Source organism: Lutra lutra, chromosome 9, assembly GCF_902655055.1.
Source record: "Lutra lutra chromosome 9, mLutLut1.2, whole genome shotgun sequence".
NCBI classification, from domain to species: domain Eukaryota; kingdom Metazoa; phylum Chordata; class Mammalia; order Carnivora; family Mustelidae; genus Lutra; species Lutra lutra.
This window is the reverse complement of record NC_062286.1, coordinates 122,168,920-122,181,979: the sequence shown is the minus strand read 5'-3', so window position 1 is coordinate 122,181,979 and position 13,060 is coordinate 122,168,920. Positions and strand designations below refer to the sequence as shown.

The 13,060-nt window shown below is 44.0% G+C and overlaps 1 protein-coding gene across 2 annotated transcripts in view; it reads right to left on the bottom strand.

Moving 5' to 3' along the window:
• RPN2 (ribophorin II) overlaps positions 1-13,060 on the bottom strand; it is a 57,239-nt gene that overhangs the window by 38,690 nt on the left and 5,489 nt on the right. For both annotated transcript variants that reach the window (XM_047744387.1, XM_047744389.1), the window contains exons 3-4: positions 2,284-2,379; positions 1,557-1,732 (exon numbers count right to left, since the gene is read on the bottom strand). In XM_047744387.1, the coding sequence (XP_047600343.1) occupies positions 1,557-1,732; positions 2,284-2,379 (272 nt within the window). The remainder of the gene's footprint in view (positions 1-1,556; positions 1,733-2,283; positions 2,380-13,060) is intronic.

The window sequence follows — 13,060 nt, the reverse complement described above, 5'->3', positions numbered from 1 at the left end:
CCAAGCACCAATGTGTGAGCCCCATAAATAAAGAAGCTTACAATCTAATATAGAAATGACTACAGTACAACCAAGGAAGAAACCAGCTTCCTAAGAAAGGGACGTAGGAAAGAAGTGCTCCAGAGGAGGAGGAGCTTTCGTTGTGTGCCCACTAGGAACCAGGCACTGCACTAGATCCTTCGCATGCATTATCTCATTTAATCCTGTCACTATTCTACGATGTAAGGATTATTGGTCCACCTTTTACAGATGAGGCTCAGGGAGGCTCGTAACTAACCCAAAGTCACACAGCAAGTCACGAACAGAGCTGCTGTTCATACTAACTAATTAACTAGCTAACTAACTCCAAAATGGATATACTCTCTTTGTATTTTTTCCTGTTCTGGGATTTTGAGGAAGAAGACTTTCTTTTTTGCTTGGAAGGAAATGGGAAAGATTCTGCTGTAGAAGGTGGCATCAGATTGAGGCACTGACAGTGATATCATGACATGAGACTAGGGATCTCACTGGGGATCCTTGGGGATCTTCCCCAAGAGATTATGAGAGACCAAAATAATGTGACCTAAAACTGAAGGACAGCAGGGTCAAATACTGGGCAAAATGTATACAAAACATCAGCCTTAGGAAAAGTAGCCCCAAAGTCGCTAATGACTAACCATATGAAAATGAGTAGGGTGTAAATGACACAGAGAATGTAACTGACTAGGAGCCCTGTCTTTAACAAAGCTTCCAGTTTAAACATTTTGATTTTACTTAGTCAAAACAATCCCACCCCCACCCCCAAAAAGCTGGGAAACAACTGAACTATTCTGCAACAGGGAATCGGTGTCCCCAACTCTTGCTAAATAATTAACAGGAGGCCAGGCACGCTCCACCCTTTTTGGGGGGTTGCAACTGAATGGGGGACACAAACAAACAAAAAATACATAGACCGTTTTAAATGAGGAGTTTCGGTGTTAAAGGAGAAAACTACATATACTGTTACTCTCAAGTTTGGTCAACATCCTCAAGTCAGTTACAATATTTAAGTTCGAAACGAAGAGGAAAATTGCTCAGTTCTTTTCCTATAAGGTGCTTCTCCTTCACCCAAGCCTTTTGCAGAAGAGTAGAGTCTGATTCCTAGAATGCTCCCCGCTCTGAGCACCCACGTCTCCCACCAGATGCTGTCTCACAACTTCAAGGGATGCCGTAAGCCCTCTTCCGGTGCAGAGCCCCCACTGCCAACAGCTCACCGTGCTCAACAAGGGATGTACATGGCTCGCTGGCCTCACGCTCCCTCAGTCATCTCCTAACCCTGGCTGTAGCCTCTCACCTCAAAAGCAATTCTGTCTTTCTAGGGCAGTGCGTTCATGCTCTGCCTCAGTGTCGTGAGGAACACAGTGTCCAGATGAGCCCATCAGGACAGGGACCTTGCCTGCCTCAGTTCAATACCGCATCTGCGGTGCTCGGCAGAACCCATGGCTCATACGAGGCGCCCAGAAAAGACTTGCTGAACCAGTGGATGAACAGTCTCCACCACAAATGAAGCCTGAGACGCGCTCGACACGACAACTTACGCTAACACAGTCTCCTCCTTGCTGAGGCGAGCGGTAAGGGCGCTGAGTGCTTCTTGGGAAGCCAAGGGAAGGCCAAAGCCGCTGAGGGCGGCCACAGCATGGTAGATCTGGGTAACAGATGAGTCTTCACTGACAGCTGCCAGGAGCAGATCTTTGGTCTCATTGGAAATAGAGATCTAAGAAAGGATTGGCAGACACAGTTTTAGAACAGGTGCTGGCAGTCTGTGGCAAACAACACGGGGAGGGACCGCCCAAGTCACACCACCCGGCGGCGCACGATCGTCCCCCCTTCAGCTCCTCAGACGCCAGAATTCAGTGTCTGTGGGAATGCCGCACAACACTTTTGAAAAGATTCTGGCAAGTCACTGGTCTACTTATACAGGTCCCCTCTGTTCGATAAATTGGATTTCCAGAACTCTGGTATGAGGGGTATTCTTCCTTTACTTTGAACATTTTTAAACATTAAAGGAAGATGGAAAGAAAAATCAAGGCTTCCCAGAAGAGAGGCAATATAGGAGAAAGTTATTTAAAAGGCACAAAAAGTGAAGACTTGGGGAAAAAGTAAACTCCATTTTCTTAAGAAAAATAAAATCATAAGAATGGAACTTCCACCCACACTAATGGATTCTCATTGTTTAAAAAAAAAAATTAATCTGACACAACCCTCCCTCTTTAAAAAAACATTTTATGGTTTAAAAGTAAATATAAAGGTAGAAGCTAGACTCACCACGCACCCCGAGAGGGCCTGGCTGGACTGGGCAGCATAGAAAAGGGAATCCACATTGCCTGGATCAAGGTTTGACTTAATGAAGGTGCACGCTTTCTAAATAGGGGTGGAAAGTCAGTGATAAGTGGTGATATACACAGAGACTGGGAAAGTATACATTTTTTTTTTTTGAAGATTTTATTTATTTGACAGATATCACAAGTAGGCAGAGAAGCAGGCAGAGAGAGAGGAGGAAGCAGGCTCCCTGCTGAGCAGAAAGCCTGATGTGGGGCTCAATCCCAGGACCCTGGGATCATGACCTGAGTAGAAGGCAGAGGCTTTAACCCATTGAGCCACCCAGGCACCCTATACATGCTTTTTTTTTTTTTTTAAGATTTTATTTATTTATTTGACAGAGAGAAATCACAAGTAAGCAGAGAGACAGGCAGAGAGAGAGGAGGAAGCAGGCTCCCTGCTGAGCAGAAAGCCCGATGTGGGGCTCGAACCCAGGACCTGGGATCATGACCTGAACCGAAGGCAGCGGCTTAACCCACTGAGCCACCCAGGCGCCCCTATACATGCTTTTTGATGACAAAATTCTAAGCAATCTGTGATGGCTTAAAGTATGAGCTATGCAAGAGTTCATGTTTTAAGCAGGTATTTTCCACAGGACACTGTATTACACAAAATTGCTGAGTTCATGCCAAAAGCAACAAACCTCAAGTACTTTAGTCCTTCTGAACCCTAAAAAAAAGGAAAGAAACCACTTCCACTGACCACCTGCTCTGGCCATAATCTGTGCTGGAAGTTTATGATATTATTCCTTTTAATGAACACCTAAAAACCCTGTGGTAGATATTATCATTCCCATTTAACAGAAAAAGAAACTGAGGCTCAGAGTAGTAAGTTACCTGGTGAAGGTGACAAAGCTAAGTGTCTCCTCTGATTCTAAATGTACTGGGGTCTCCACTTAGATGTCTTCAAAGCTAAGTCAGGTTCAACACATCTAAAATGAGCCTGAAACCTTCTATTTGTTCATCTGGGCTTCCCAGCTTATGTATAGGCATCACCACGTACCCAACTACCTGAGGTAGAAACCTGGGAATCATTCTTGACTTTTCCCTTACCCTACAGGCCTAGTGAGCTTACCTCCCTTCTCATTTTTCAAACCCAATCCCCACCCTCTGGCTTCTCTCATGGCCTTATTTTAGACACTTGCCATCTCTCACCTAGATTGTTACAATCATCTCCTAACTGGTCTCAAATCACATAGTCCATTCTGCATACTGACTGCTCAAGGGTAATCTTGACAAAATACAAATGCAACCATGTTACTTTGCTGTCAAAACCCTTGGGTAGTTCCTTATTATCCTCAGAACAAGATTCCAAGTTTCTGATACAGCATAAAATGCCCTCATGACTGACATTCATTTTCAGTGCCAGCTTTATCACTATACCACCCACCTCGAATTCCCAAATCTTGCCCTCCAGCCTACTGTGGCGACTCAAAGACACCAGGATCTCAGCATTTATGTGACTCTGCTATTCCCACCGCTGGAAGCATGTGTCTGTTGTCCCTACCGTCTGCCAAACCAGCTCCTATCTGCATCTCTGCTCATTCAAGTTAGGTCATTCAAGTTAGGCCAGGTGCCTTCCCTCCAGAGTGCTCCCCCAAAGCACTTACCATATGGTACTAACTACCTCCCCCTATGACCAGTTACCTAAGAGCAAAGACTTTGATAAACCCCAATCACAGCATCTGCCACAAAGTAGGCACATTATAAAACCGACACTATTCTTACTGTATCAAACTCAAAGACATATTATTTAATAGTTCTATCACTAAATATTTTGATTGAGGTAACATAAAATCCACCTATTCATAATTAAATGGCAATGAAATAGTTAAAAGTGGGTGCTTCTGAGGAGTAGGACAGGGTGTAGGGCAAGGTGGGCCATGTATGTAATAGGTTCCTGCTTTCTACTAACTGCTATGCTGTATTATCTGATGTTTAACTGTGTACACGTGTTACTCTAACCAAAAACCTATTTTTTAATTTTATGAATAAAATTTAAATAGCAGTCTCAAAACAAATGAGTTTCAACCAAAAGTTCGAAAGAAACCAAAGAGGGATGCCTGGGTGACTCGGACGGTAAGTGTATGCCTTCGGCTTGAGTCATGATCCCAGGGTCCTGGGATCAAGTCCCGCATCGGAGGGCTCCCTGCTCAGCAGGGAGCCTGTTCTCCCTCTCCCCTCTGCTCCCCATGCTTGTGCTCTCTTTCTCTCTCTGACAAATAAATAAATAAAATCTTAAAAGAAGAAAGAAAGAAAGAAACTAAAGAAAGGAATACTTCACACTGCACAAATTAGGGGTTTGAAGAAAACAATCTAGCCAAGGAATCCCTCAGCAGACTGTGGGTAAGCTTAAGACATGTGCTTTGTCGCCATCTGGTGCTTCAATGATAGAATAACAGCATCTGAGACCCCAAACAGGGATTATGGTCATTGCTACCCCTTTTTGAGAACCTAAAATGTGTCAATGCTGTTCTAAGTGCTTTATGTGCATTTCTCATTATGCATTAGGTCCTCCTATTATCTTAAGTTTATAGACAAGAAAACTGAGGCATCAGAGAGTCAGAGTGACTTATCCAAAGTCACTCAGCTCTTACTGGAGGAGCTAGAATTCAAACCCAGGCAGCCTGGCTCCACAGTCTGAGCTGTACAACCTCTGATTTGTGCTGGCAGAAAACCAGTAACATGCCAATTTTAAATATTCGCCCAGACAAATCAAGGTAAACAGTATGAGCAGTCAGTGGCTTCCAAGCTCCCAATGTCAACTTGGTTTTAAAAGCAGCAGCAGAAGGGAGAGAAGGCCCCAGAAGACACACTCTGGAGGCTCAGTAAGCCCACCCAGGGCTGAGGCCTCAGCTGGCCACTGTAACTTTGACTTCAGCTGTCCTCATCCCAGATTCATCTTCCCGACTGACACCTGCAAATCACCCCCTAAATGTCCTTCCCTATCTGCTCCTCTCCAACTTTCTGTGCCCTCTGTTGAGACTCCAATCAGCTAAACGTCCTCCTGAGTGAAGTGCATCAGTGCTTTTCTCTACCCATGCTTCCCTCCAGTTCCCTGAACAGAATCAGGAGCCAAGAAAAGACAGCGGAATCTCCCAGTTACACTTACCTCTCCCTTATTTCCTCCATTAACATCTCCCAACTACTCTTTTTTTTTTTTTAAAGATTTTATTTGACAGACAGAGATCACAAGTAGGCAGAGAGGCAGGAGGCTCCCTGCTGAGCAGAAAACCCAATACGGGGCTCGATCCCGGGACCCTGAGATCATGACCTAAGCCGAAGGCAGAGGCTTTAATCCACTGAGCCACCCAGGCGCCCCTCCCAACTACTCTCTCACACCACGCTCTGTATTCTCGCCAGACTCTGTTATGGCGTCATGCTGTCGAGGCATACCCAGACGAAAGCCCCCGCAACAGGTCCTTTGTAACCGGGCCCACCTTTTTTATATGCACTTCTTACCACCCTTCTCCCCACGCCTCTGCTCCAGCTGCCCCGGAAAACCAACCCACTGCCCCCCAACACCCAACAAGCACAGTTAACCCTCCAGGCTTAGTACAGGCTCTTCTCTCCATCTGGAAGCCCATTCACCTTGTCAGTTCAACTTCTCCCTTTCAACTGGTAATTCCCGACATATTAACAAAACTCCAGGGACACCTGGGTGGCTCAGTCGGTTAAGCCACTGCCTTCAGCTCAGGTCACGATCCCAGAGTCCTGGGATCAAGTCCAGCATTGGGCTCTCTGCTCAGCAGGAAGCCTGCTTCTCTCTCGGCCTCTGCCTGCCACTCTGCCCACTTGTGTGTTCTCACCCGCGTGTGCACGCACCCTCTCTCTCTCTCTCTGTCTTCCTGACAAATAAATAAATAAATAAAATCTTAAAAAAAGAAAAAAACTCAAGACTTCTTTTAAAATAAGCTTTCCTTGATCCTTCTCCCCACAACCCCTCCACCCAACCTGCTACCTTCTTTCTCTACCAGTGAATCTCCAAATTGGAAAAGCTCCCTCCCTCGACACTGGACAGAACTGATCACGTCTTCATTCTGAAATATTCCCTCCCTTCCCTTCCGAGATACCCCTGCACTCTCCTGGCTCTTGTCCTACTCTCAGCTGCTCCTTAGTTTCATCCTCTTCTACCTGACCATTCAACACTGGAGTTTTTAAACTCCTTGGCCCACTTCTCATCCATTCTCTCTCTCCCTAGGCAATCTCATTCACGCCCACAGCTTCTACAAAACCCCTGTGCAGATCGTCTCAGAGTTGTACTCCCGGGTCAGACTTCTCTCAACGGCCACTGAAATAACTCAAAAGCGCTTCAAGCTCAACATGTTTAAGACCAAACCCATGATTTTGCCCACACAAACCTAATTCTCCTTCTGTGTTTCTATCTTACAGAATGGCCCAACCACCCACCTGTGCAGCAGAAGTTGGAAGTCTGGGTGTTATCTTTTGCACCCTTTCTGCATTCAGTCCTGCCCCATATTCCCCTGCCAAAGTCTGTCCTCTACAGAACAGGAGAGAAACCTCTCCAAAATGAAAATGGATCCTGATAATTGCTGCTTAAAATCAACTGCTCTTTAGAGAAAAAGCAAACATTTTCCTGTGGCTGCCAAGGCACTGAGACTTAGCCCCCACTTTCCCCCCGGGCTCCACTACTCCCTCTCTCTCTCTCTCTCATGGTCTGCTCCACATGCTGCCTCCTCTCAGTTTCTCAAATGTAATCTGCTCCCTGCCTGCACAGGACCCTTGCACCTGCCATTCCCGCTGCCTGAAGTTCCTTCCCTCCCCTGTTTCCCAGTTAACTTCTACTTTCCCTTCAGAACTCAGATCAACTATACCTTCCTTCACTTAGTAAACAGCAACTGAGTGCCTACCAGGTGCTACTCTAGGCCCTGGAGAGGCATGACAAGGAGCTGTAACTTAGGGGGATACAGAGTGAGATTTAGGTTCAGAGATTTCTTTGGGAAAGCCATCCTTGACCAGGTCAAAGTCCCCTATTTATAACACCATCTATCTCACCTTCATAAAATTTAGCATTGTTACAAATATTCATACATCTATTTGATTATATGACCAATGCCAAACTCCACTATTGGAGTATACATTCCAAGAGGGCAGAGGCTCTCTCTCACTGTTCAACACTGAATCCCCAGCGCCTAGCACAGAGCAGAAACTCACTAAGTATCTATTGAGTGACTGACTAAACCGTGCAGCGGCCAGTACAGACCACAAGCCCCTGCACAAGGTCGGGGCTTATAGTGAGCTTTCTCAGCAGACAGGGTGAGCGCTGCTCCCTCTGCTGGACTCTCACACACGTGTGTCTGGGACTTTCCACGCACTAGGTGTCCCTTTGCACGGAGCACCTGGTCTCACTATCATGGCCCCTGCCTTTCACTAGATAATGAGCTGTTATCTTCTCTGCAGTTAGCATAATGGCTGGCACACAGCAGATGCTCCATAAATAACTAGGGCTGGAAGAAATGTCTGACTGCCTCCTATGCCCAGCAACCAGCTGAGTACCTGGCCCTCGGCATGTACTCAGTCCTTGTTGAATGGTACAATATACTGACCTTCCTAAGCACTCACCATGTACCAGGAACTGAGCTAAGCACTTTATCCTTATCATCTCATTTAGTCCCCACAACAACCCTGTAAGGGATTCACCACCCCCTTTTACCAACAGGGAAAGTGTATCATTGACAACCTGTTACAGCGCCTAAAGTTCACGGATTGCAGTTGCTCGAATACATCACAATTTTTGCCATAGTATATATCCTATTTACTTCAAATTTTCAGTATAATGAATACAAAACTCCCACCATAAGCAATATATCTACAAAATCACCATGCTCGTGTGCTGATGGTTTTTAAATACACGTGTACAGTACCTGACTATTAAAATGAAAGATGTTCACTCTTCATAATACCTAAAACCAACTCTCATCCCACACTCTACTGTTCCTAGAACTGCTTTCTATCCTCATCTTCTAATTAAGCCCCATTCCTCTTGGTTTTGCTGCTAAAATCTCTGTGGCAGAATAACCAAAATCTCCCCTAAGAATCTCCCCTAAGAACCTATCTATGAGAACAACCAGTTCAGTGCCCCTAGCAGGACCGGTGTTCCCTCTGCTCAGCTGGAAGCAACAACAATGGAGCAGGACACGCTCCACCACACGGAAGTGGTAGTAATGGAGACTGTCCTCAATGGATTTATTTAGTGTGCACATCCAATAAGGCAATTCGATCACTTGAAACTTCCATACAACTCGCTTCCTTCCATTGCTTATAACACAAACATTACACAATCACCACAGCACGCTCCATAAGCGACTGAAGAGTAAAGTATGTGATTCGCCCATTTATTTTCTAATCAACAGGCACATCTGAGGGCTTTCATTTCTAATATGCTAACGTTTACAATTCATTCAACAACTATTTGTTGAACAGCCTGTGTTTATTAGACATCAAGCAGTGGGGAGGACAGTTTGAGGAAAAATGTCAATCAATGTATATTAATCCTTATTACTATAGAGAAGAGCTGAGAGCTAATACTAGTACATTCTCACGATATGCCAGCACCATGCTAACTACCCTAACACGCATCACCTGTGAGCGGACTATTAGTATTATTATCTCTATCTTACAGATGAGAAAAACAGATTCTGAAAGGTTCAGTAAGCTGCACATGTCACTCAGTTGTAAAGTCTGACTTTAAAGTCTGTTTTATAAACCTAAAGCCACAGCTGGCCCAATCGTGCAATACCCTGACCACAGTGTAGTGTGCAGGATAGCTTCAGTCTGTATCTTCAGCCCTGATCAATGTCTCTTCAAATTCGGGACATCCGCAGGGACTACCTCTAGGAGTATGTGTTCAACCTAAATCCATGGAACTCCCAATCATGAAGACAGAGAAAAAGGTATTGTTCTAGCTAATGTGAGAGCGGCTCACTCCCCCATGATCCCTCCTGAATCTACAGTTCATGGAACTGAATCCTACAGTTCCATGGAAGCTTGAAAATGACCAGTAGAAACTGCTTGTCCTGCATTCGAATCCACCAAAATTCAACCTTGACCTAATATTCCAATTTTATCTCTTATACCTCACCATACAAAACCTCTACGAGTCAAGGCTGCTCCACTCTGTGTCTTCCAGTTTCTCTCTTTGCCAGGTGTCCCCCCCCCCTACAGACACTGCAGCCTCCTGTACATTTCAGTCTCGCGCCAGGCATTATCTGAACTCACCTGAATAAATTATAAATAGAGGTAAAACTTTTTAAATATTGATGATGATAATAACTACCACTTAAAGGGCCTTTTGGGGGCCAATCACTTACTTGGCATAATATGATTTCCCTTTATCTTTACAATGATCCAGTGAGGAAGACATCATCACTACCCTTTTACAGACAAATGGAACCAGAATCAAAAACTTGGGCAAGGGGTGCCTGGGTGGCTGTCAGTTAAGCATCTGCCTTCTGCTCAGGTCATGATCCCAGGAGCCTGGAATCGAGCCCGCATTAGGCTCCCTGCTAAATGGGGAATTTGCCTCTCCCTCTCCCCCGTCCTGGCTCATGCCCTCTCTCGCTCTCTCGCTCACTCTCTCTCTCACTCACTTGCTCCGCACTCTCTTCCTCCAATAAAAAATTAAATCTTTAAAAACAAACTTGGGTTCACTAGCACTGATGCTTGCACTCTTTCTTTGGAGTGAAACTAATTTTACTAAGAAGGTACATTCCCCTACAGGATTTATAACAGGGCAGTCACAAGGAAAAGTCTGTTTCCTTAAAACAGTCAAACACAGGAAGGAAACAGCAGGCAGAAACAAGAAACAACTATCAGGAAGAAACGTGAATGAGTGTGGACCTCACACAGCAGGGATTAGCAAATTTTCTGCAAAGGACCACAGAGTAAATGTTTTAGGTTTTGGGGGCCAGTCTCTTAAGTAACTAGTCAACTCTAGCACCAAAGTGCAAAAGCAGCCACAGTCAATATATAAATGAGTGGGCATGGCTATGTTTCAATAAACCTTTATTTATAAAAACGGGCTTTAAGCTGGATTTGACTCTGAAGGCCATAGTTTGTCAACAGTTCTGCCATATGGTATTCAGATGATGGCTGGCAGATATCGGGCAAATTACTTAACCTCTCTGAGCTTCCATTTCCTCCTCTATTACAGGATAATATTTCTGACCACATAGAATTAAGACAATTAACTCAAGATAACATATCCACTGTACCCAGCATATACAAGGCATCCAACAAATCAGTAGCAATTACTGATTCTAGTCTGGAGCAGGAAATGTAAAAGTAAGCCTAAGACATCATATCACATAAAAACAAACAAAAAACACACACAGAAAGACATTTCGGCCCACTCGTCAAAATGGGACATTCTGGGCATCAAAAAGAATAACAACTGTTATTGTATGTCAACTACACTTCAAAAAAGAAAAAAGAAAAAAAAAGAATAGCAACTGCCATGGATTGCAAAACATTAACTGGGATTACCAGTTCTGGCCATGGCAGAATTAAAGGTACTGAACTTACCCTCCTCCCATAAATAGCCATAAAATTGAAAAAATATATGAAAGCAACAGACAGTATAAGGCTGTGATACTTAAAAGAAAGTAAAAAGTGCGAAAATGAGAGCACAAATGATGGGAATTTAAATAGAAATATACTCTTATAAGGTTCTTTCATTACCTGTGACATGGTGAAATAAGAATTCAAAGTACACTGTGATAAATTCAAATGCATATTACAATCTCTAGAGCAACTACTAAAAAAATAAGTAGAGCTAAAAACCAACAGAAGGGATCAAACAAAATAATAAAAAATTATTCAATCTAAGACAGGAAAGAAGGAGGAAAAAAATAGTCAGACAAATAAAAAACAAATAACAAGATAGTAGACTTCAACCCAACAGTACAGTTACATTAAACATCAATAGACTAAACTCCCCAATTAAAAGATAGAGATTGTCAGACTGGATTAAAATAAAAAACAAAAAAACAAATCCCTACTATACACTGTTTACAAAGATAGGTTAATCTGACAATACCCAAATCTGCTGATCCAACTTTATCATAACTAAAAGTGAAATAACCAGATATCATGCACCAATGACAGGAAGTACACATCACCACCTACGAAATACTTCTGCCAAGAAAACTGACCTGAATCTAATTAAGCTTCAGGAGCTAACTATCAGTTTATAGGACTATAAAAGATAGGAAGTATGTTCAAAAACAGCATGAGGGGCACCTAGATGGCTCAGGAGGCTAAGTGTCTGCCTTCAGCTCAGGTCAAGATGCTGGGGTCCTGGGATGAGCTCCACATTGGGCTCCCTGCTGAGTGGGAAGAGTGCTTCTCCCTCTCCCTCTGCCCCTTCCCCCAGATCATGCTCTTTCTCTCTTTCAAATAAATTTTTTAAAAAACTTTAAAAGTCCACAAACAAAGAGCATGAGGATGCTATTAATCGAAGGCAGAATGTGCTTCTCCAGGATAAATGATCTGGCTTGTTCTACAAATAAAAGATATTGGTTGGGGGTGAAAGAGGGAGATGCAAACTGTTACAGATGAAAAGAGTATTTAAAAGCAGAGTTTTCTCCTATTGGTAGCAGAAGAGGTCAGAGATTTGAAGAGTAAGAACTCACTATGTCATTACTGATTTAAATGGTGAGGGAACATAAGAAAAGAAGTGGGTGGCCATGAGGAACAGAGCTGACAGCCTACAAGAAAACAGAGATCTCAAACTTACAACCACAAGGAACTGCAGGCATTCTGTTAACCACCTGAACAAGAGACTGAAGCAGATTCTTCCTCCAGATAAGAACCCAGTCTGGTCAACACCATCATTTTGAGCTTCTGAGACACTAACTAGGGAGCCCTGCCAAGCCTCCCTGGACTTCTGACCACAGAACCATTAGCTAATAAATGAGTGCTATTTTAAATAACTAAATGTATGGTCATTTGTTATGCAGCCATAGAAAACTAATACACAGGGGCACCTGGATGGCTCAGTTAAGTGGCGGATTCATGATTTTGATCCCAGGGTCTTTGATCCCATGGCTCAAAGATTAAGCCCTGCGATGGGCTCTACACTTAGCAGGAGTCTACTTGAGATTCTCTCCCTCTGCCCCTTCCCCCACTCACGTTCTCTTTCTCTAAAATAAATAAATAAATCTTAAAAAAAAAAAAGAAAAGGACACTAATACACAAGGCTTATAAAACCTGGCCTTGGGGCGCCTGGGTGGCTCAGTGGGTTAAAGCCTCTGCCTTCGGCTCAGGTCATGATCCCAGGGTCCTGGAATCGAACCCCACATCAGGCTCTCTGCTCGGCAGGGGGCCTGCTTCCTCCTCCCTCTCTCTCCGCCTGCCTCTCTGCCTGCTTGTGATCTCTGTCAAATAAAATAAATAAAATCTTAAAAAAAAAAAAACCTGGCCTTAACTTCTTTGCCCTAGCTGTCCATGCTACTGTAATGAATAAAATGTAAATTCACTTAAGATTGAACATTTTCCAGGACTCCTGGGTGGCTCAGTCAGTTAAGCATCTGCCTTCAGCTCAGGTCATGATCTCAAGGTCCTGGGATGGAACCCCACAGCAGGCTCCCTGCTCAGCAGGAAGTCTGCTTCTCCCTCTCCCTCTGCCCCTCCCCGCTGCTTGTGTGCACTCACACTCTCTCTCTCAAGTGAATAGATAAAATCTCTAAAAAAAAAAAAGACTG